The sequence below is a fragment of the Onychostruthus taczanowskii genome, unplaced genomic scaffold, assembly GCF_017590055.1.
Source record: "Onychostruthus taczanowskii isolate IOZ18803 unplaced genomic scaffold, ASM1759005v1 scaffold154, whole genome shotgun sequence".
In the NCBI taxonomy this organism is placed as follows: Eukaryota; Metazoa; Chordata; class Aves; order Passeriformes; family Passeridae; genus Onychostruthus; species Onychostruthus taczanowskii.
In genome coordinates this window covers 531,257-554,613 of record NW_024498730.1, presented here as the reverse complement: position 1 = coordinate 554,613, position 23,357 = coordinate 531,257, and the positions used below count along the sequence as shown (strand labels likewise).

General features: G+C 40.8%; 1 protein-coding gene across 1 annotated transcript; it reads left to right on the top strand.

Annotated features, from left to right (window-relative positions):
- Window positions 1-263: 263 nt before the first annotated feature.
- HACD4 (3-hydroxyacyl-CoA dehydratase 4) lies at window positions 264-18,249 on the top strand. The gene is made up of 7 exons (XM_041399093.1): window positions 264-354; window positions 4,655-4,758; window positions 5,636-5,763; window positions 11,605-11,717; window positions 14,087-14,193; window positions 14,971-15,102; window positions 15,823-18,249. The coding sequence occupies exons 2-7, from the start codon at window positions 4,662-4,664 to the stop codon at window positions 15,903-15,905; spliced, it is 660 nt and encodes a 219-aa protein (XP_041255027.1). The 5' UTR covers window positions 264-354; window positions 4,655-4,661; the 3' UTR covers window positions 15,906-18,249.
- Window positions 18,250-23,357: the final 5,108 nt, after the last annotated feature.

Sequence of the window (23,357 nt, the reverse complement as noted above, 5' to 3'; positions counted from 1 at the left end):
TTAAGAAATGAAGTTATTGGGATTTACAGGCTCGCTTATTGGTACAACTGCAAGAAACCAATTTAGATTAGATTAGGCTAGCTTAGGTTAGGGTAAGGTAGGTTAGGTTGCACTAGGCTGGGCTGGGCTGGGCTGACTGAGGGTCAGGGCAAATGCAATGGAAGTATTTGGGTATAAAAACTTCTTTCTCGGGAAGTGCAGCGCTGTTCCTGCTTAGTGCTACACACGGTGACGTCGTGGGGTGGGGTAAGAGGGAAGAGGAGGGGTGATCTCCTAACAAACAGCTGTTGCAGCTGCAGAGGGGAAAAAGGAGAAAGCTCAGGAGCAGCAGCAGCAATCCGACCCCTGCAACAGGTAAAACTTCTTGAGTGCAGGTGACACAGACTGCTCAAATGCAAAAAGGAGAGGGGAAAAAACAGTGGGTGGCATGTGGGAGAAAAGTACAGCAGCTGTACTCAGCAGCTCTCTTCTTCCTGAACTACAGGGCTTGCAGCTTGTCATGGGTAGGAAGGGGAAGACACAGAAGTTTAGACCAACATGACTTAATGTGACTTAGAAGGAAACTATGTCAGCACAGGGAATTTTCTAGCAGACCTTGCCTGCTGGGTAGTTTTTTTTTTTTTTTTTTTTTTTTTTTTAGTGGGAAAAGAGAAAAAAAAAAAAAAAAAAAAAAAAAAAGGAATATTGCATATTGCTCTCTGGTTTCAGCATGGGGGCTGGTTCCTCATGTGTGGTCAGCCAGCACAGGCACACGGGAAGGCAGCAGAGCACAGGAGTCCTGAGGGGCAGGAAAGTGCCCTGTGCACACAGGTCTGGGTGGGGTCCTCCATGTGGGACAACCCTGAGAGCAACCCGAGTGTGGCCTTCATCCTGTCACCCTGCAAGGGACACATAGGTGGGGCAAGGGCTGACCAGATCTAGGTGCCTCTGCTGTGCTGTCACCTGAGCTCATGAGGGAGCATGGTCCTGACCACCCTTCAGACACTGAGGGTACCTTGCTCTGTGGTTGCCTTGGATGACAGTTACCAAAGAGACACCCTGAAGACCTTTGTGATAAAAATTATAAAATGAAACAGTTACGCTTTGTGAAATTTCTGCCCAAGGAAATACATCAGACTTTGCAACTAAAATGATAAAATCTTTGCTGTGTGTGGTAGTTCTGACATTTCTTACATTTCATCTGGTTTTCTGGGTTTTGAGCCCACAGAGAAAGCAGATAACTTTTCTGCTAAGCAAGGTTGGTATTACATATGATAAGTGCATCCCTAGCATTTCAATGTATTTGTCACAAAATCAGCCATAGTAAATAAGGTGAAACTGCCAATTAAAACAGTAGGCAGCAAGTGCAGCCTTTTGGGTTTGTGTGTCTTGCAGGAGCTATGTTTGTTTGTTTCTCCTGTCATCAGTGCAGGCAGAGTACTGAAAAGTGCTGTGACCACCCTCCCCCCCCACTCCCAATGCCTTCAAATGAAAGAAACTCGAATGCCTTAAAGCAAATCACACTACAAAGGAGAGATGTGGCAGCAGGTCAGGCACCAGGGTGGCAAAGGGAAGGTTGGAAGACAAGCCAGCGAGTCTGAGGCAGGCTCAGGGACTGAACCACTACCTGATGGACAGTCTGTGTTTTGTCTGCAGCAGTGCTGCAGAAGCAGGTTCTGGGAGTGAGATGTGGAGTCATCCCTGCTGTAAACCGATGGGAGCACGGGATCTAAATAAAGACCGTCTCTTCTGCCCTTCACATTTCACATAGAAGCAGATGCCTGGGTTTTGTCTTGTGACACAGAGCTGTTGGGACAGGAAAATAGGTTATCTTCAGCCCACTTCTGTTTCTGTAGGTAAAGAGGTCAGCCTTTGGATGAGAAGGACCTTGGTGAAAAGTTACATTTCAGCTTCCTTTTATCACACTGTAATCACCTTTCAGTCTCGTCAGATTTATTTACTTCTGTGAAAAGCTTTTCTTTGGTCTTAGGTACCTTTTGTGTGGGAATTATCAAAGTAGGCTGAGAAAGTGTGGCGCAGTCTCAGATCAGGGCTGGTTCTTCACAGTGGAGAGTTTCAGCAGGGGAGGGAACTGTGCCACTCACAGCTCTGGGGCCAGGGTCTGCCTGCCGTGTAACACCAGCATGCTGCCCAGCACCACATCCCTACACTCCTTGGGGAACATGGAGCCCTCCATTAATGTCAACAGTCTGTACACATTTCAGCAGCCACTGGTATATTTTAAAGATTATGTGTTCTAATGTGCAACAGCTGCCACACTGCCAAAACACTAATGTGAGGCTGTGTTTACAAATGTTACTCCCTGTTTAGTCAAGATTAAGTACCTTAAGAACTGCAAAAACAACAGTTTTCTAGCCAGCCAATGCAGAAAGAGTTTGGAAAATATAACCAAATCACTGAAAGACAGGCTCTGAGGATGACAGACAGATGTAGCAAGCTAAACTTCAGAAGAGAGAAACCATATGCTGAGCTTGCCTCCAGTGCAATGCCCACACAGCAGTATCAGACCAAAAGAGTGGTGGAGCTGCTGACTGGAAAGCCTCAAGATTCTCATGTCTGTTCCTGTAACTTCCATACAGTAATACCTATCCATCCAGTAACAAGGCTGTTTCTTCACACAGAACAATGTTCTTAATTTTTTGTCTTTTTATAATATGTAGTTTCCCAACTTCTTCTTACCACAAGATGGAACAAAGTGTCATTCAGTAATAAAACAGATGGAATTTGGTTTAAATATTAATTGATCTCACTGGACTTCAGTTCAATTCAGCTATATCCTACTTTTGCCAAAAGAAAGGTATATATGGAATAGATTCCTTTGTTTTGGGTCTCATTTTTACAGTATCAAAGGACAGTGATGTCTTTTGGGAAATATTTTATTCCCACAAATCTTTTTGTGCTTATAGAAGTGATGATGTGAATAGCTGTCATCCTACATAACTGGAAGAGAGGAAGACAAGCACTTTCATGTCCTCCTTATGATTTACCTACAACAACAATTTAGAAGAACAGTTTATCTAGATCAATTTAAATAAGTCTGTAAGTATTGTTACTTATTGTCCAATGCTAGGAATGAAGGATAGGCATTCATCAAATTCAGATATTTTTGAACAGAGAAATTTATTCCATTTGTTAATGTACAGATATGAATGAAATTAAGTTTTTTGACAGAGACATACCACAAGAACACACATGATCAAGGTGCAACTTGAAGAGAATACTACTTACTAGGGCAGGAAATTAATAGGTCCAACACCGGAGATAAATTCGAGTACAACACAGGAGATAAATTCTAGTACAAAATTAACAAGTTAATTTCCTAAAAACTAGTCTTACAGCTGGAGGACAGATAAACCTCTCTTTTCAGAATAGACCAGAAGAAAATACATTTATGGGAAATTCCAGAGCTTATGAAGTTTTGCAAAAAAATCAGATTGTCCATGAAAATTAGGTTAGAATAGCTGCAAAAGTTAGTCTTCTTCCACAGGACATTTTGTTTATTAAATGCAACTTGAATCCAGAAGTTAATTGAATGTCTTTGTTTAGATACTTCTTCCTCTGGAGGCACAAATTTCCCTTTGTGGCCACAGATCACCCTAATGATTGGTGGGAACTCTGAAAATGTTTCTGAGCATATCCTAAGTATAGCAAGAAAGGGAGCCTTTAATCCATTAGACAGAGTTCTGTTCTGGGACGTGTGAGAGACTGATTTATTTATATTTCATAATATTTCATTATTATATATTTAATATAATTTAATTCTTTGATTTGATGAAACCATATGACTTCATTCTTTGATTATATGAAATGTAAATAAATCAGTTTCACTGATTTATTTATATTTCATAGAATCAAGGAATGATTTGGGTTGGAAGGGACATTGAGAATTGTTAAGTTCCATTCAGCTTCCTTTAGTTCCAACATCCTTGCCGTGGGCAGGGACACCTTCCACTAGTCCAGGTTCCTCAGAACACCATCCTTCTTTTGGCCTTGAACACTTCCAGGAATGGGGCATTCACAGCTTCTCTGGGGAACCTGTGCCAGTGCCTCACCACCTTCACAGTAAAGACTCTTTCCTTAATATCTAATTTTACCCTGCCCTCTTTCAGTCTAAAGCCATTCTCCCTTGTCCTGTCACTCATGCTCTTGTAAAAAGTCTCCATCTTGTTAAGTTTGCTTCAGGTACTGGAGGGCCACGATTAGGTCATCCTGAAACCTTCTCCAGGCTGAACAGTCCCAATTCTTTCAGCCTTTCCTCACAGGAGAAGTGCTCCATCCCTCTGATCATTTTGTTCTCTTGTGTACTCATCCTCCTCTGGACTCACTCCAAGAGATTGATGTCCATCCTGTGCTGGGACCCCAGAGCTGGATGCAGCGTTCCAGGTGGGCTCTCAGCAGAGCAGAGCAGAGGGGCAGAATCCCCTCCCTGGCCCTGCTGCCCACCCTGCTTTGGATGCAGCCCAGAACACGTTTGGCTTTCTGGGCTGGGAGTGCCCATGGCTGGGCCTCTCATCCTCCAGCACCCCCAAGTCCTTCTCCCCAGGGCTGCTCTCAATTTCAGTTCTTTTTCTTTGATTTATTGACATGTCCAAAGAGGGTGCAATTTCTTACACTTATTTTAAGTCATATGGTTTATTATTTTCACTTTTCACAGCTTTATCATGAATATGTACCTGTTTGTGTATGACTTAATGCAATTCTGTGGACATTCTTGGATATTTACAAATATGATCATCAGGTTCATGACATTTGGAAAAGGTAAGGCTCCTTCTCTATTTTTCTTGGACATTTTAAGCGGCTGTGACAAACACACAGAAATACCAAATTAGAGATAAAGTTAAGATTCTAAACATGTGTATGTCCAATACCAGGGATTGTATTTCAATCAGAAAAGCACTCGATTAAAAATGCTGGACAAATTACTTGTGCCTGTCTTCTACCCTTGCCACACTGGGAATGAAGCTCTTGTTTTGCTAATGAACTTTAATATTCAGTGGCATACTAGTAACATTTGAGTTAGACATAAACCTTAATGTCTAGGCCCAGTCATTATGGCAAATATTAATCTTACTGAAGCCACCAGGAAAGAATATCTTTGTGGTTATTACACATGACCCTCTATCTCCAAAAATGTTACAATAGATTTCTCTTTCTGTTCTCTGGGGCTGAGACACAAAAATAGAAAACTAGTGACTGGAAATTTAAAATTACTTATAATGGTGGACAGTATTAGGCATATAAAATGCCTACTTTCTGGACTACTTGTTTTCAGATACAGGCAGGAACTCAACATCTTTTAGTGTTTAGAAATTCTTTATGCATTTTCTCAATATTTTCTCCTATTTAGAAATATCCTAAAGCAGTATCTCTAAACCAAGACATCCTGCACAGTGTTTGCCTATGCTTTAAGTACAGGGAATTTAATTATTTTCTCAGCTTCCTGCCTCTGTGTCAGAGCCACACATACACAGAGCAGATTGCCTCCTCCACTCCCTGAAGCTTTTCTTTTGCTACCCAGAAGTTTGGTACTGTACTTCTGGTCACCTCCAGTGATAGCATAAAAGCAAACCCAGTAGTTGCTCCAGACTTTAACTGTATAACCATCATCTAATCTTGCTCTTAATTTTGTCTTTAGATTCACTGGCTGACACGTTTCACTCCATAGGACTTGTAATGCGCCTTTGCCAGTTGTTCTCTGTATTGGAGATCCTGCACATCCTCATCGGCATTGACAAAAGCCGTCTCCTCCCCAGGTTTTTGCAGGTAAGTTTGTTCTCAAAGCTCTCCTTTTGTCACCGACACACATCAGCCATGGCTGCCCCTGGGGACAAGCCCAGGCTGAACTACCCTGAATGTTGCACCTGGACCCTTCCTCAGGCAGCCTCGCTTCCTGGTAGTTTCCTAACTGCAGAAATTGCTTCCTCAGAACTGGCCTGGTTGGGAAAGAACTGTCCTGTCAACCTTTTTCTTTTTGAGTGAAACTGAATAGTGAGTACCCTATGGTTGGTCCCCAGTATGGACCTAGAAAATGTTGAGATGAGTGACCACCAGCAGAAGTATGTCAGTGGCCAATTGCAGTAATCAAACTAAACTCCAGGAGAGCTTGGTCCTTCTAAGTTTCTCCCTACATAACCTCCCAGCATCTCTGTAGTCCCTCCAAGTTATTTTCCCTTCCTTCCAGAGGTGATGTACTCTCTTCTTTTTCCCTGACTTCCAGTAAGTTCTCTGTTTAACCAAGCTGGTCTTTTTCCCTAATAGTTTGTCATATAGTTTGTCATATGTTCAGCTGAAGGCAGAAAACCAGCCAAATCATCGCATGCTATAGCAGAAAGAAAGATGATACTCTGATGATTTCCTTGCCATGCTTTTTTTTTTTTTTTTTTTTTTTTTTTTTTTTTTTTTTTTTTTTTTTTTTTTTGGGTTTTTTTTTTTTTCCTTTTTTCCTTTTGGGTGCTTATTGCATTGGAAAAAGGAAAATGATTACTTGAATTTGCCTTCAAACCTTTTCAGTCCTTAGTATTTGAGTAATGGTGAAACTCGTATTTCTCTATTTCTCTCAGCAGTCAGAAGGCAGAAGACCAAGACCAAGGGTAGTTAGTTATGTTTTTAGTTTCCTGGATCCCATTTTTGTTAGATGACGTATTCATGGGTGAAGATGTTCCTCTTTTCAAGTCTTCATTAACTGTCTAAATAACTAATTAACTAATTGACTAATACAGATCTCTGTTCTTTATACTGTTCCCTAAGTATGGTAGCAAATCCATCAAAATGTAAAGAACTGCTTTTCCATGCCTAAATCCACAGGCTTTGATGCTATTCTAGCGGAGAAAGAAGACTCCTATCTAGTATGACCTGTAACAAATCTCACGTGTCTTGGGAAGAAGAGCACCCTGCTCTTAGTCATTAAAGCAAGCCTTGTCCTGACAGAGTTTACACATTCCCCAGCCCTGACATAGTCTGTTTCTTTCCTAACCAGATTTACACAAGGCAGAGATCAGGGAGGCCTGCACAAACAGTATTCTCTTGCCACAAATGACATTAGTATGAAACAGATATTCTGAGCAAGAAAACTGTGACCTTTCTTGGGCAGTGCAGTTTGTGCAGTGCTCTCCTGGAAAACATGGAGAGGCAGCTCAGGGAACCCTATGGCATTGTGACTCTCAGTGTTCACCTCACACCAAATACAGTTTTGGATCCTTACTTGGTTCTTTCCCCAGCTGCACTCTCACCATGAACAACTCTGTTCCCTTGGTGTTAGCAGCAGCCTCATGCAGTCCAAACAGGATATATAAGCTCTTTGGTGGAGATTCTGCTGTGCCATGGGCTGCCTGCTTTTGCTGAGAGTATAGGTTAAACAGCTGTATGCCACCACTACTCCCACATGCCTCATCACACTTTCATCACTGCCTCTTAGGAAGAAAATAATGGTATATTTTCCACAATGAACTAGAGAAAGACAGTTGGTTAAGAGGTGTTTACCTTGCTACAGCTTACTAGCCTGCTGCACAGTCAGGGCACTGATAAAGGTGCAAGAATTTGAGAGGAGTTGCCGGGTTCTGTGCTCCCATCCCCGTTCCAACTCAGAGCTTAAAACATACCCTTGTATGCATCCCTCATTAACAGGCATATGCATGCACATCCACAGTGAAGTTCACTTGGGGTGATCACTAGGATGAGAGAACAGCTGGCTCAGGCAATGTCAGGGAAGAACATGGGTGGGGGTGCCTCATAGTGGCAGGTTGTTCTGTAGGAATTATAGCAAATACAAGATGTAAATGAATCCTTGAGTGAAAGATTTCTCCCTAAGGCGTTTGTCGTGGTTTAGTAGCATTTAAGAAAAACACTTTGAGATACATGATACAGATAGTGGAAAAACAAACGCAGAGAAGTCTTCTGGAAAAACTTATTGAGGGACAAAGTCTCAGGCCACCAGGCACCTGAGAAGACCAAAGTAGATCAAGGCCAACTCACTCCATGAAAGAAAGATGAGTCCTGTGTGATGCATGTGCTGGGGTAAGGTGAGGCAGGGGATGGTCACAAAGCTGGAGCAAAGGGATGTCTCCCAGGCCATTTACACCTTAAATAATTGGACAGGAGACCGTGTCACATGTGATTGTTGCCACCAAAACAGAAGGTAATTAAATGTGTTAGTCTGGCTAGGGAGTAAAGGCTGAAAGGACTTATACCATAGCAAGGAGAGAGGACAGGTCTAAGAAAAGACTGGTGTTTTTGTGAAACAAAGAGCAGTTCTTCATCCTGTGCAAGCAGATTGGATTTACCAAATCAAAAGCAAGGTACGATGGTTTTGTGATAAAACCCTTTTTTTTTTTTTTTTTTTTGGTTGTTGTTGTTGTTGTTGTTTGGGTTTTTTTGTTTGTTTTTTTTTTCTTCATCAATATACACTAAATTGAAGAACTATGTAAGCATTTCAGGTACTGAGTACAAAATTGCACAGTCATGGTTATTAAAAAATGGAAGTGAATGTGCTATTTTCTCTAGCCAAATTTGCTCTGTTTCACTTACTTGATTAAAAAACTCAGTCTGCCTTCCAGAAACTTATACTACCCTACAGAACCTGCTTATCCTATTAGAGATCAGTGTCAGAAAAGGAAGGTAATTCCAATTTGATTTTAAAGAAGGAATGAAAACTGAAAACATTATATTTATGCTTTGTGATATGTCAACACATGCTTCCTTTTTATGAATGTGAAAACAGAGAACTTGTAGTTTCGTGCTTTATTTTTTTATTTAAAACATGAGAATAGTTACAGAGACCATCTCATCTTCATTTATGCGAGGACAGATCATTCATACAGGAAATGATCCATGGCTGAGCAGCAGCACATGCATTACATCTACGTGTGTGTAGAACCCTGCCTCTTCAGTTGCAGAAAATGTCCCCAGCCTTTGATTAACCTCTGCATTTAGCTTTGATTTGTGTGGGTTACGAAAAGCTCGGAGTGCTATGAAAGGAAAGAGAATAAAGGCAAGCAGGCAGGCGACCTGCTGATTTGTGCAGAGAAAGAGGTAGGATGCCACTGTCTGTCCTCATGGGGATATCAGAATTGTCCTGAGCAGCCAGCTCTGTGTCCTGCCCCACAGAAGTGCTCCAGACCAAGGTCACATCCTTCCAGTCTCAGTGTCTGGTGGCTGCTTTGTGCAGCCCATTGCTTGCCAGATGAGACCGCAGTCTAACAGGAAGAAAATACCTCAAGACAACCAGTTTGTGCCATGTCCAATTTCCTGTTCTTGCAGGTGCTTAATAGGCTTTATAGTTTGATTACTGGGCTTCTTCATGTGTAATTAGCAAAGCTGCATGCCTCCATTGCTCCCCTTCCCCAGTATGAATCTCTGATGGAGGCAATCTGCTGAACCCCAGGTAGGGGTTCTCAGTGCCCCATGTTTCTGCTTGTATCTTGGGGAGAGAAGAAAATCCACAGCTTCTTCCACTTCCAGATTATAAGATTGAATTGTGGGTCTCCATAGTCATTCTGTCACTGGCCAGCACATATCCATTTCAAACTGGAGTTTCAAACTGGAGTTTGAAATGGTAACTACCTTTCTACTGCTTGTCCTCTTTCTCACTGAAATGGGATTGGATCCCAGTCATTTACCCCATGCCGTTTTCTAGCACATTTCCTCCTAGCCATTTTTTGAAAAGTGAGTGACTATTTGGAAATCTTCCAGCTCTGACATCTAAGGACATGTCCATCTTTCCCCTGTCATGATGAAGCCCTTGGTCTCTAGCACAACTACCTGTGGCAATCCCCTGAAATAGCTCTTGTATTAAAAATAATGCAGAACTCTCCACATCTCAAGTCAGATTTTAGGGTCTGTAACAAACTGCCCACACCACCAATGCTGCATTCTTTACCACTCTACATCTAACAATTTTAACTCAGATCCTATTTTATCTGTTCTCTCCAGCACACTATCCCACCCAGTGCTCACATGGCTTTTATCTTTGTTTTGATTTTCTTCTTGTGATGGCTGCCCTGCTGTGTTTCTTGTATCTCTGTTCTATCTGGTTTCAGATCTGCATCAGTACTTCCAGTTCCCCCATGTTTTCACTGTGTTCCCCAGCATCAGTGTACAAACACAGGACATATTAGCTCTCATTTTCTGTTTCCTGACCCATCTATACAGAAGTCTGCCAACATCTGACCTTTTTAAAAATCAGTTCCTCAGTTAGGGACCTATGGGATCAGCAACACAAGATGACAGTCATAGGAGGGTGAGAAGCAGGAAAACCACTTTTAGCTGTTGTGGCCCCTCAGTGCTTTCCAAGATGAGGAACCAGATCCCTGATTGATAGACACGATCTCTTTCTGTATGAAAAATTGCTCTGATGTAATTTTGCTGAATCGTGAAGGCCGCTTTATTTGACAGGTGTGGTTTGCGATAAAAGAGAGTTCATGACCAGAATGGTCCATGCAGGAACCCATAAATATTACGTAGTAAAACTACCACCAAACTTGCTGAGAGCCAAAATTCTTTGTTTAAGGTAGGAGTCTGGGGAAATCAATGAATAATAACAATGCTTAAAAAAACAGCCTTGGTAATCCACTTTAATTTTGTAACTGTTAACTGACTTGACATCACAACTTGTGAAAGAAATAATTACAACTAACATACCTTATGGAAGACATGGCATTGGGTAAAAAAATCCAACTTAATGAAGCTATATCAATTTATACCAACTGCTTAGGTGTATGTTTTCTACTTTCAATACCAGAGTGTAAATCAGAGTGAATTGTTACTGTTCTAGGACAGAACTGTTGGAGTACTGATTAATTTACTTTACAGGGCAGGGCGTGGATACTGTTAGAAAAGTTGTCAGGAAAGCTGCAAAAACACACACTTTTAAAAATTTCTTGAGTTTTAATATTATCAAAGTATTTATTTTAAGCTGGAGACACTGCCTATTTAATCCACTTTATCTTTTCATTTGTGGGTTGGATAAAGTTCAACCACTAGAAAATGCTAGGACATAAATACTATGGCAATCATTCACATAAGTGACAAGCTTAAGCTCACTTCCCGTAACCAAGAATAAGATGGAAAGAAAGATAAGGAATCCTACTTTTCCTCCTTCTTTCTGCAAATCTTACATGAAAGAGATTCCTTGGGACACAGATTTCCAAGATATAAGGAACAGATCTGGGAGTGCAAGATTAGTACTTTCTGGCTTATGACCCCCCTCAAGAAGGGCCCTCTGTATCCTACTGCCTCCCACACAGCCTACAAGCAAGGAAGGTTATTCCTGCCAGCCCGCCAGGTGGTCAGGTGCAGCAGGAGTAGTCCTTGCTTCCATGACCTCTCTGGGCTCACCCACAGGTTTCCTTAGCTACAAACACAAGCCATCCCAGCTGGCAAGCCAACTTCCACACATACCATAACAGTGCTTTGATGGTACAGCCAGTGGTGTCCAGTTCTCTTTGCTGAAAGACCCTGAACAAAAGCAGGCCATGAAACAAAATATTCACTGCTGATTTTGTGTAAAGAAAACTGTATCCATTTGTGGCCTTCTATTTTGCCAAAATGCCACAGAAATAACAGTTAGAGAAGGTGCTAACTGAATTCAGAGTTTTCTTTTCTTTTCAGATCACTGAGAGAATAATTATTTTATTTGTCGTGATCAACAGTCAGGAAGAAGTTCAAGGGAAATATGTCGTCTGTGTTTTATTTTTCCTTTGGAATTTATTAGATGTGGTCAGGTAAGGAGTCAACATCAAAACCATGAGGGTAAAACGGGTTATTCTTGCCAGCTGAACTCTACCCCCATTGTGCAGCAGGCTCATTTAATTGTTTCAAATTTGGCAGAGCATATTATCCATTTTTAAATAAAAGCTTGAACTTTTAGAGTTACCTAATGATTTTTACAAAAATCCACATGGTTAAGACTTAGAGTAATTTACAGATGTAAGACAGATGCATTAACATTTGTAGTTCAAGGGCTTTGATGCTTTTAACAAAAATTTAGAAGGCAATCCTAACTACATTCTGGAAACAGCAATTCCTGAAACCATCCTGGTTGCCATTACCATCCTGTTGCTTTATTATTTTAATTTTTTATCCACTTTGATCCATGATTGACAGCACAGTAAGGTAACACCAGCAGAACTTCTTGCAAAGGCAGAAAGACTATTCTGGGTTAATCGCACAGTGGTTTCCAAAAAGCCAAGAGCTCCTGCTGCAGGAGACTGAGAGTTTTGGTGTAGAAGGGCATGTATCACACCACAAGAACAACACATACTTCTCATTTGTGATGTAAGCCTCAGTCTGTAGACTTAGATCATGTACATACAGAATTAAGAAGCATTTTAAGAAGACACAGCACTCACAGCAACTCATGTATTACAGCAAAACTTTTTTTCCTGATAAAATGCCTTTCTGCTAATTTAAATATATTGCTTAGGGCACTGACTGAAGAATATAGTTTTAGACAGCAAAGGAAACTTATGCTGTAAAAGAGATCTGAAACAGGAAGTGTCAGAGAGAATTAATAAAGATTTTTAAGTCAGCTTCAGAGTATTTCAAAATACATTTTAATAGGCTGCTGCTTGTATTAATTATTTTGATTATAGTTCCATCCCATTTCTTCTTGAAGTTTGTAAAACTAAAACAGTAGAACCTAATCTGAAATGAAAGGGTTCAGTGCAGCTGGAGAAATGCCAACAGTATAAACAATATTTGCTGTGAAGTCTTGTTAGTGCATAATAGCACCATTGACGCATCATTATTTTCTACCCTTGCTAAAGAACAGTTAAACACCACGGCAGCAACAGCAGTTGTTTAACAGGAAAGTTCCTGTGGTCTATAGTGGCAAATTACCAATTCAAATAAACCATAGTACAACTCATACAAATTTAGAATTCTTACCTGATTTGTCTTACAGCATCCATGACAAATCCTAGTATCTCAGAGAAGTATTCATGTCTAAAAGTGCATAGGGATCTTTCCCATCCCTTAGCCAGCTACTCTTGAAGTATTGCAAGTTTTTCCACATAAAGTTTCAGGGACATAAATTTCTCTGAGGGACTATTTATTATGCATCATGGCTAGTGATATAGTGAGAGCAAGTTCTGATCTTTCCTGCTTATACCATAACAGCCCAGGGAATTGTATAAAGAGGGAGTAGCTGTTTCCTTTTTGTATTGTGTTGAGATTCAGCCTTAAGAGCAACAAGAATAAAAAATGGAGACAATCCTGAGGTTGCAGAGGGCAACCTTGAGAGACAATGGTCCGTTTTCAAAGGTCCACTCTTCTATAGTCCAAGTATTATGCAAAATTAATCAAATTAATAAATAAAAAGGGAATACAGGTGTGTTTAACACTAGTTTTATCTGTCAGAAAATCTTGGGAAACAGATTTACACATGTCTAGCAAGTTCACAGTGCAAAGTCTTTCAGCTGATCAAAAGTGCAATCAGACATATTTCTCCAGTGTTTGGAGAGCTGCTGTACCACTTTAAGATCAATCCAAGATCAGGTCACCTTTGGAGACTGAAGTACTAAGCATTCTGTTCTCCCAATAAGCAGCAGTAGCAGTGGCAGTAAAAATAAAATGCTGCAATACACTGGTGAGCAACCGCTTTTTTTGGACCTACTACCCCTGCTGAGGTCCAGGAGAGGGACAGATGTACTACAGGTTATGTACCTGCAATTGCCCTCTTGTTAAACCTTCTCCAGCAGTGATACAGCTAGCTCAGCAGTCATAAATCAGGACTGTCTCAGTCCCAAGCAACAGTGATATTCTGCCTGCCCCTCTCAGTTGCAACATCCGCACCTGAAATCCATTTTCTGATGGACCAGTGTGAAATCCTGCTTGATTCTGATACAGCTTTTTGTCTGGAGGGCTTTATTGCTGTCTGCCTGCTCTACAGTAGCACCACAGATAACTCTTCTGAAAAAATGAACCATCTACTGTCAGGCACTGGAGTCTGAACGAAAGCTGTTGCTGGCTTTGAAATTTACTTAAACAGCTCCAAGCTCTTCTGCAATTCCTTTGAGTTTTCCAATAGCGTATCTTTATTCTAAAGACATCATAATTTCCTCTGGGCCCATCTGCTTTCTTCTTATTGCAGGTACACTTACAATATGTTGGCAAGGATGGGCATATACTACCTACCACTAACATGGCTCAACTTCTCACTGTGCATCCCGCTTTATCCTCTTTCAGTTCTGGCTAAAGGTAAGGAGTTGGGAAGGGTACCAACCACTTGCTTCCTTAATATTCTTCAGTAAAATGTGATCACTTCAATTGCTGTTTGTGTTTAACATAGTTCCTCATGTGTTGCCAAAGCTGTCATAAATGTTCATGTACCTTCATATTAACCTCTGAGTCACCTCTGTCTCTCTTTTCTGTTATTTTTTCTTTAATAGGGACTATCTGGAGTTTGGGGTTGTGTGTCTGGTACGTTTTAGGGTTCTTGGTGTTACATTTTTAAAAATCTGGGAGAATGTTCTTTTTGTCTAAGTAAAGCAGAAAGATACCCTCACAAAAGACAAATGGATTCCTCCCTTCCAGACTTAGTATACTAGACAGCATGTTCCAGAGTTTCTCCCCCACTGAGGCTGACCTTACTGGCTCAGGCCATACTTAGCAGGTTATCATACTTGCACTGAGAACTCTGCCCACTGAAAACACACTGAAAGTACTTGTTTCTGACCTTTTTATCTTTATTTATAATAACAATAATAATAATTTCTGAATTAATGATTATTTATTAATTATTGTTAGTGTATAGAATATATATATTTAATTCTAGTATTTAGAGCAATTAGCACCCCCAAACCTACAAAACTGAACTCAAGGAGAAAACATGCATATGTATATGAATGCATATATATATATATATATATATATATATATATATAGGTATATAAAATATAAAAGGTAACTGACTTGTTCATTAAGCTTTTTGATGATCTGCTTCCTTTCGACTAAGAATTTACTATGTTTTTACAGGATTTGCAATTTGTGTATCAGTGCCTTATTTTGAATCCTTTGGCACATACTCTATCAAGCTACCATTTCCATTCACCTTCTCAATCTACTTCCCCTATGTTCTGAAAATATACCTGCTAGTGCTCTTTGCAGGTAAGTATCTCCTCTTCCAGAGAGCTGGGTCTCTACACAACTGGGATGCTTTTGCAACAAAAAAATCAAATCTGTACTGGGCCTTTCACAAAGTCTAACTCTCTTTGCTACATCTCCTGCAGGCCACTGCAGGAAAGTGCATCACTACCTGTTTTGATTTCCAGTATCTTTCAAATATAAATAGTTAAATATGCAAGATACACTATGTGTATGGTACATAAAAACACAAACCTATAGAAGTTGTTTCAGTGATGCTAGCCTTACAGCTATTTAATGAAATGTCCTTTTTTTTTTAATTTTTATTTTTAAATCAATTCCCATTTGATCATACGCTGGTTCTGTGCAACTGTTCTTCACTCATAACACCTAGCTGGAATGAAAAATTATACCTAAATTAAGACTTTTACAGCATGATTATTTAAAGGGATGAAAAAACAAAGCTACTCCAAAACTTGCATGTAAACAGGTCCCTTCTCCTTCTCATCAAAACACTTTGGAAAAATTTCAACTGAATTTAGCTGCATCATACAAAAGGCTTTGTTCTGTCATTGGCTTTAATGTGAATTTGCAGGATCTCATCTTTATGATGGAGTGTTCTAAGTACATGGAAGGAACTGTGCAAGGTTGCCAGAGGAAGGCTCTTACAGTCCCATCTAAATTAATTGTAGACAGTTTGAATTCTACTCCTTTGTTCTTACACCGTTTTGTGTTTTGATTCAGGTATGTGCTTTATCATCCGGAACCTTTTCTCTGAGAGAATGGCACACCTAGGGACAGGCAACATCAAAAATAAAAGAAGCTAAGTTGATATTTTGTTTGGAAGGACAAAATATATTCCTAGGGGATTGCTGCACATCATAGTTAAAAACAAACTGGAAAGATTTCTCAATGCAAAACTCCTCTTTGCATGAACATTATCTGGCTGTGTAGAATTTTCAGAAAAGGTGGATCTCTTGACTGCACCTCAAAAATACAGCAGCTTTTGGAAACTTTTGAATGTGTTTTGAAAACTTTTTGACTTCAAGTGGCCAGAGTTTTTTAAACTAATTTTTTTTCTAATATATGTTACAGAATTCTGAAAAAATTGAAGCGTGCCACAACTCACTGCCACACCCTTATTTCAGTGTTAATTTTTACCTATAGCTACAGATACTCTGTAATGACAATATCATTTAATCTGTAAGATTACTTTATACTAGGCCAACGTGTATGTACCTCATATATAAATGCTAAATTGGCTGGAACTGGAATCTCTCAAGGAGCAGAAGTCAGTACCTTTGCAACCTAGAGACTAACATGCTGATTAACCCAGGCATTCACTAAGGATCCTTCACATTCTGGCTCCATCCTTCAGTTGTCAAAAGACAGTTCCAGAAAATGTAGCTAAATCAGAAAGGCAAGTGTTAAGGTACTCTACTATATATTCAAGGGGAAGTTTAAGGGTCAGAAATAAACACTTGTAATCATGTGTTTGGCATGTCAGTCTCTTCTCCCACAATTATTTTCTTCCATGCTGAACAGCAGACAGATATGTGCAAAAGAAGTGTGATGAGGTCAGGTCAAATAATATGTTGTTCCTAAAAGGGAACTGAATTACTGTCAAAAGCCATGTGCAAAATTCTAGGCATTTTACTCAATTGTATTGCTGCTTATACTTCTCTAGGATAAACTGTGAGAATGCAACTAGAAGATAAGCTTTTCAAAGTTTGCCAATGAGGAATATACACAGCAACCCAGTGGATTATACAGGCAAGAATAGCCAAATAATTCCTTAGAGGCTGGCAGGAGCTTTTCTGATTTTTCATCTGTATTGGTTATCACCTACATTTCAATTCAAGCATGTGGGGGAGAAAAGTGAGGTTGTTTTTTTTTTTTTTTTAGCTGTTTGAAAACTGTGGGAAAGGAGCCTAGATAGTAGGAAAAGGAGAGAAGGTAATATTTAAAGGGAAACTAAATACTGTTAAAATATGAAGAGGCTTTTTCCTGTATGACTTTTCAAACCACGCAGCCTGAGGTTATATAAGGAAACAGTGAAGCTAAATTAATTTGTTTTGAAAGGTCACCTACTATAATTTTTATTTATTTAATAAATGTGGCATACAATGCCTATAGACTATTTTGACCACCAAGTATTTACAGACCATAAGGAACAAGATCACGCTTAGAATAGTATAGTGACAACCCTGTATTAGTTTTTTTCAAACCACTGTAAACAGAAATTTGGAACTTAGTAGAGAAACAGGAGTGCTTTCACTCAGGGCTTCTGTCTGACCCAAACTGATTCAAGTGTGAACAGTGTTAACAAACATATAGAGCAGCTGAATAAGATGACAGTTTTGAAGACAGCCATAGTAAGTCCACATTAAACCACTGTATAGCTTGCTAAAGTTGAAACATGAAAATTTTTTCCTTGGAAATTCAATCCAATATGCCAGAAACAGCTGGTTCCAGCCAGTTCCAAAATGGAGCCACTGCAGGACAGCAAAGATGATGGCATGGCTCCTCTCTGAAAACTTAAGGTAAGAAATATTATGCAGCAGCTGTGAGAAGAAGAGTAAGAAAAATGTAAGAGTAAGAAAAAAAAGACACTGTAGACACCAAGGTCAGTGGAGAAGATGAAGAGCTACTCTAGGCACTGCAGCAGATTTCTCAGTGGGCCATGAAGAAGACCATGGTGGACCACGTTGTCTCTCTGCAACCCATGAAGAAACACACCAGACAAGATATCCACACGGCAGCCTGTGGAGGACCCCAGGCTGGAGCAGGTGGCTGTGCCCTGAGGGAAGCTGCAGCCCATGGAGAGCCCACACAAGCAAAGCAGGAACAGTGGCCCACTAAGGACCCCTACTGAGGTAGCTTTTTCCTAAAAGACTGTACCACATGCTCTATGCTAGAGCAGTGCTTGAAGGGCTGCAGCTTGTAAGAAGAAACCATGAAGGAGTGTGTCCCATAGGAGGGACCCCATGCTGGAGCAGAGCAACAGTGAGAAGACAAACAAGTAGCAGAGATTAAGGTTTATTACCTAAATGCAATCCCCACATCCACCTTGTACTGCCTGGGGAGGGAGTAGGTAGAAAATGCAGGAATGGAGGCGTAAAGTGAACCTAGGAAAAAGGGAGGCATAGGGGGAGGTGATTTTAGTTTTGCCTTTTTTCTTTCCATCCTACTCTATTTTTAATTGGCAATAAATTTTTCTTTGACAAGTTGAATCTGTTTTGTGACAGTGAATAGTAAATGGTCACTCTATCTTGACCTGTGAACTTTCTCATCCTCTTTTCTCCCTGTTGGAGGAGGGAGATGAATGTCCTGTTGAGGAGATGGGACTGAATGGACATCTGGAAGCCAGCTGAGGTCAAACCTATAAAGCCATGTTTATTGTTTTACTGTTGTTAAAAAATGTTATGTCTGGAGTCTTACAGCTGGGTAAAATGCTGGAATAGGAAAAGGATTCTTTAAAATTCACTATGGAGAGGTCCCCCAAGCATAAACTGCATGAAAAAGGCATGAAGCTCATGACAGATGACTTCCCCACCTCTTTGTGGTACAGAGGTAACTTGGGTCAGACAGTTGGCAGATTGAGGCAGTCAGCCTTCCATATTTGACCACAAAAGACCACTGTAACTACAGCTCCAGTGCCTCACCTGCGTTCCTGGAAAAGCTGAGAACTGGGCAGGCAAAAAGATGTTTGAGACAATGGCTTTTATGACAATGAGTTGTACTTCAGTAATTGTAGCCTGTTAGGAAAGGGTGGGATCCACCTGTCTAAAAAGGGCATGAGAAGCTCTGGCAGCAGATTGGTTAATTTGGTGAGATGGGCTTTAAACTGAATGACTTGGTTGGGGTCCAAAGTGGCAATACTCAAGCCATTGCTTTCTCCTGGGGAGTGGGCCATGCCAGCCAGGGCAAGCTTGGCTGCCTCAAGATGAGAGTCTTAGGGCTAACCACATCAAAGGTATATATGGATATGGGGAATCTTCTTACACTCCTCCTAGGGAGCCTGGATGCTCAGCTGCCTCCCTGAAGTGCCTGTACACAAATGCTCCAAGCACAGGGAATAAACAAGAAGAACTGGCAATCTACGTGCAGTCACAGAGTTATGCTCTCATTGCAATTTCAGAGACATGGTGGAATAGCTCACCACTGGAATGTTGTCATGGATTCCTGTGTACTTTTCAGAAAGGACAGGTCAGCGAGGTGAGGTGGTGGAGTTGGTCTTTATGTGAAAGAGCATCAAGCTCTGCCCAGGGACAGACAAGGAGTTGAGAGCTTATGGGTAAAGAATAAAAGACAGCCAAAAATGGGTAACACTGTTGTGGGTGTTTACTACAGGCCACCTGAGTTGGACAAGGAAGCTGATGAGGCTTTCTGGAGGTAAGTTCTGGAGGTAAGTTACATATCTTTTGAGGTACCTGGAAGTAGCCTTGAGATCATGGGCCCTGGTCCTCCTCCGAGAGTTCAACAATCCTGGTAATTGTTGGAGGCAAAACATGGCTCAGCACACAGTCCAGGAAGTTCCTGCAGATACTGGAAGATATCTTAGTAATGCAAGTGGTGGAGGAGCCAATGAGGAGAGGTGTGTTGCCCTCCAGAGGACCCTTTCCACTCCAGTAATTCTGTGATTCTCTGAACTTCAATCTTTGTGCCTTGAGATACCAGCAACCCCAGATCTCTTTATACAGGGCTGCTCTCCAGTATGACTCCTCTACCTATTTAGACTTGTATCAGGAATCTGACACCTGGTACCTCTCTACCTGATGCAGAATCCACCGTTTTAACTTGTTAGATTTCATGTCATTAATCATAGCCAAATCCTCAACTATCCACATCTTTCTGCAAGGTCTCTTGTCCCTCAAGAGTCAACAGCAACTTTCAAGTTTAGTATTATTAGCAAACATAATTATGCATTCCTGCCTCCTAATCATGGATAAGTACATTGAGCTGAACTGGCCCCAGATTTGAAACCTGAGGAACACTGTGGATGACTGTCAGCTCCATGCACTAGAACTCTTTGAGCTCCGCCCTTCTGCCAGTTCTTTAACCAGTGCACCCACTAGGTGGGTAGCTGTATCATAGAAGGGTATCAGATGAGTTACTCAGGGCTTTCCCTTTGTGAACTCATGTTGACGGTGATTGATGGTTGTATTGTTCTTTAATTGCCTTTCAATAGTATCCAGTATGATCTCAGTAAATTTTCCCTGGTAATGAAGTTAACAGGCCTGCAGTTGCCTGTGTCTTTCCTCAAGCCCTTCTGGTAAACTGGATTAATGTTGGGCAGCTTCTGGTGAGCAGGGATCTCCCCAGACTCCCAAAAGATAGCTCCTCCAGTGCTCTGGGATGAATCCCATCAGGCCCACTGAATTACAAAGATTAAAGTGATACAACTGCTCATTTACAGTTTCAGTGTCCAGAAATGGAAAGTCATTGCTGCTGTATGTTCTCTGAGAGGACCCATGTGTATCAATGTTATTAATGACTGATGCAAAAGCATTATAATGCCTCTGCCTTTTACTCATCCTTTTTTCAGGCTACCTTCATCAAGAATTGGTTGAATATTTTCCTAAGATCTCTTCTTGCTCTAAACGTACCCAGAATTTCTTTTTTAATCTGACCCAACGCTGGCCAGTTTCAACCCTGAGGTTTGGACTTTCATGTTTTCTCCCTACACAGCTCCGTAATCATCCTGTGAGGTCTGACCTCTCTTAGAGAGATCATTCTTTGTGAGTTCCAAGAGGAGTTCCCTGTTCAGCCAAGCTGTTCTTCTGCCCTTCTTGCTGGACTTTTGGCATACTGTGATTTACTTGCTTCTGTGCTTCTAAAAGGTTGCTCTTAAAAATGGACCAGCACTCATGGATCTCTAAGCCCTGAAAATCAGATTCCCAGAGGATACTGCTAACTAGCTTCCTGAGCAGTCTAAGGTTTGCTATCCTGAAATCTTGGATAGCAACTCTGATGTCTTGTTTCTCATTTACACCAAAAAATTTAAACTCATGATTACTGTGGCCAAAACAGCCACCTAAAAATCCCATCTTCTCCTTCCCTATTCACAAACAGCAAGTTTCTGATGGGGATGGGGAGGGGCAGAGGGAGAGTTGGGGGAGTCTTTCCTAGTTGTTTCAATGAATACTTGTGGCAAGAAATTATCTTCAACATACTTCTGGAATTTCTGAGACTTCCTTGTCACAGTTGTCTAGCATGTCCAGGAAACTGAAATTTTCCACAAGAACAAGGGCTACTTGTTCAGAGATTTCTCCTCACTGCCCATAGATCACATAATCACTGCTGGCATTGTGACTGCCATCTCCCTAATTCTCACTCAGAGCTTTTCAACCACATTATTCCTAACTGCAAGGAATGACAGTGAAAACTGTGCCTTCCAATGCAACTCCTTTGCCTTGTCTATCCCTCCTGAACAGTCTATAGCCCTGCATGCCAGCACTCCAGTCATGGAACTCATTCTACCAAGTCTCACCAATACAAATCTCATAGCTTTGGGAGCTGACAAATGCTTACAGTTTATCCTGTTTATTTCTTGTATCGTGTGCATTGGTGTTCAAACATTTCAAATACTCTCTTAAACTCTCAGTGCTCTACAAGCATTGCTACCCTCAGGCCATGCTATGCCATTGCTTGAATTCCATGTTCTACTACATATCAGTAGGAATTTAGTTAATTTAGATGTTTACATATTGCTCCTCTAGGCAAACTGAAACCCAGCAAATAGGCTTCACACAGCGATTTCCTTTAAAAAAGACAAGTTTTCATCTGAATTGAAATGCTAATCAACAGGCAAACTGAGATGATTAAAGGTGTAAGTTAGTTTGAGACAGTACATAAGAGATGGAACCATTAAAATGTGACGTATTGGACTTTGTTAGAGATTACTTAGAAGCGCGCACAAATGGAAAGTCATGAACTGAGATGCACGCTCTCTGACAAGGACTTTCAGCGAGTCCTTCTGCACATTCACCTTTAGACAGTTTTCTCAATCTACAGCTGCATATGCAGCAGAAAACTACCACTAATTATCCACTATTTTGGAAAGGCAAACAAGTACTGCATTAATCCTCCACACACCCAATCAATGAAGAAATGCTCAGCCTTCACACAGTACCCTGCTGGATGAGAAAATCCTAGAAAGAGTCATGGAATCATGCATTATTCTGAGTTGGAAGGGGGCCATAAGGATCATCAAAGTCCAGCTCCTGGACCTGCACAGGACAACCCAAAGAGTCACACTGTGTCCCTGAGAGTATTGTCCAAACACTTCTTGAACTCTATCAGGCTGGTCCCGTGACTTCCCTGGGCAGCTGTTCCAGTGCCCAACCACCCTCTAGGTGAAGAATCATTTCCTAACAGACAACATCCAACATAAATCTCCCCTGACACAACTTCAGGCCATTCCCTCAGGTGCTGCCGCTGTCACCACAGAGCAGAGATCAATGCCTGCCCCTCTGCTTCCCCTCACAAGGAAGCTGTAACTGCGATGAGGGCTCTCCTCTGTCTCCTCTTCTCCAGGGCAAACAGACCAAGTGATCAAGAAATCAAAGAATTTCTTTAACAGAGGAAATGTTATCAGTCCTGAAAAATAAGATAATTCCTCCAGTGGGGTGTGTTTCTAGATATATGGAAATATAATTTCCTTCAACCTGATCAAAAATCAACAATGCTCTTACCAGTACTGTCTTGAAAGACACTAGGGAACAGTGCCCAATTATATTTAGTTAATTTTTGTCCATTTCAGCAAGGAGGATTGCTAAATATAAAATCTCTTTTAATACCTCTCTTGAAAAGATTGCAAAGTGAAAAAGCCTCTATTCCTTCAGAAAGAAAAAAGTAACAAATAAGGAAAATAGCAGGGGCTAATCTATTTAAGTTCATAAACTTGTAAAGGAGTTGCTATATTGTCCCTTTTCCCTAGAGGCAGAGGAAAAACTCTTGTTATGTGCAGAGAAGTGTCAAGGAGAAAAGAACAGTTACAAGCGGAAAGAAAATGGCAACTGTCCTGGAGCTGTAGATACTACAGCGATCAGGATCATCAAATCATTTCAGCAGTCTTTATAAAGCCATTTCAAACTTGACATGCATATCACCCCTCTTCAGAAACTCTGATCACACTATATAGTTATAATGTGTTGTCATTACTGCACAAGAACATTGGGTTATTACTAAAGGAAGGATTATCAGTTCAAAAATAATGCTCATTACAAGTCTGTTACACTAAAACATACTTTAATAAATACGCTATATCCATCAAA

Bases quoted from the DNA above. Each gene is read 5' to 3' on its own strand.
- HACD4 (XM_041399093.1), top strand. From the start codon at position 4,662: ATGAATATGTACCTGTTTGTGTATGACTTAATGCAATTCTGTGGACAT. The intron at 14,194-14,970 runs GTAAGGAGTTGG...ATGTTTTTACAG, and splicing joins TCTTTCAGTTCTGGCTAAAG to GATTTGCAATTTGTGTATCA. The intron at 15,103-15,822 runs GTAAGTATCTCC...GTTTTGATTCAG, and splicing joins CCTGCTAGTGCTCTTTGCAG to GTATGTGCTTTATCATCCGG.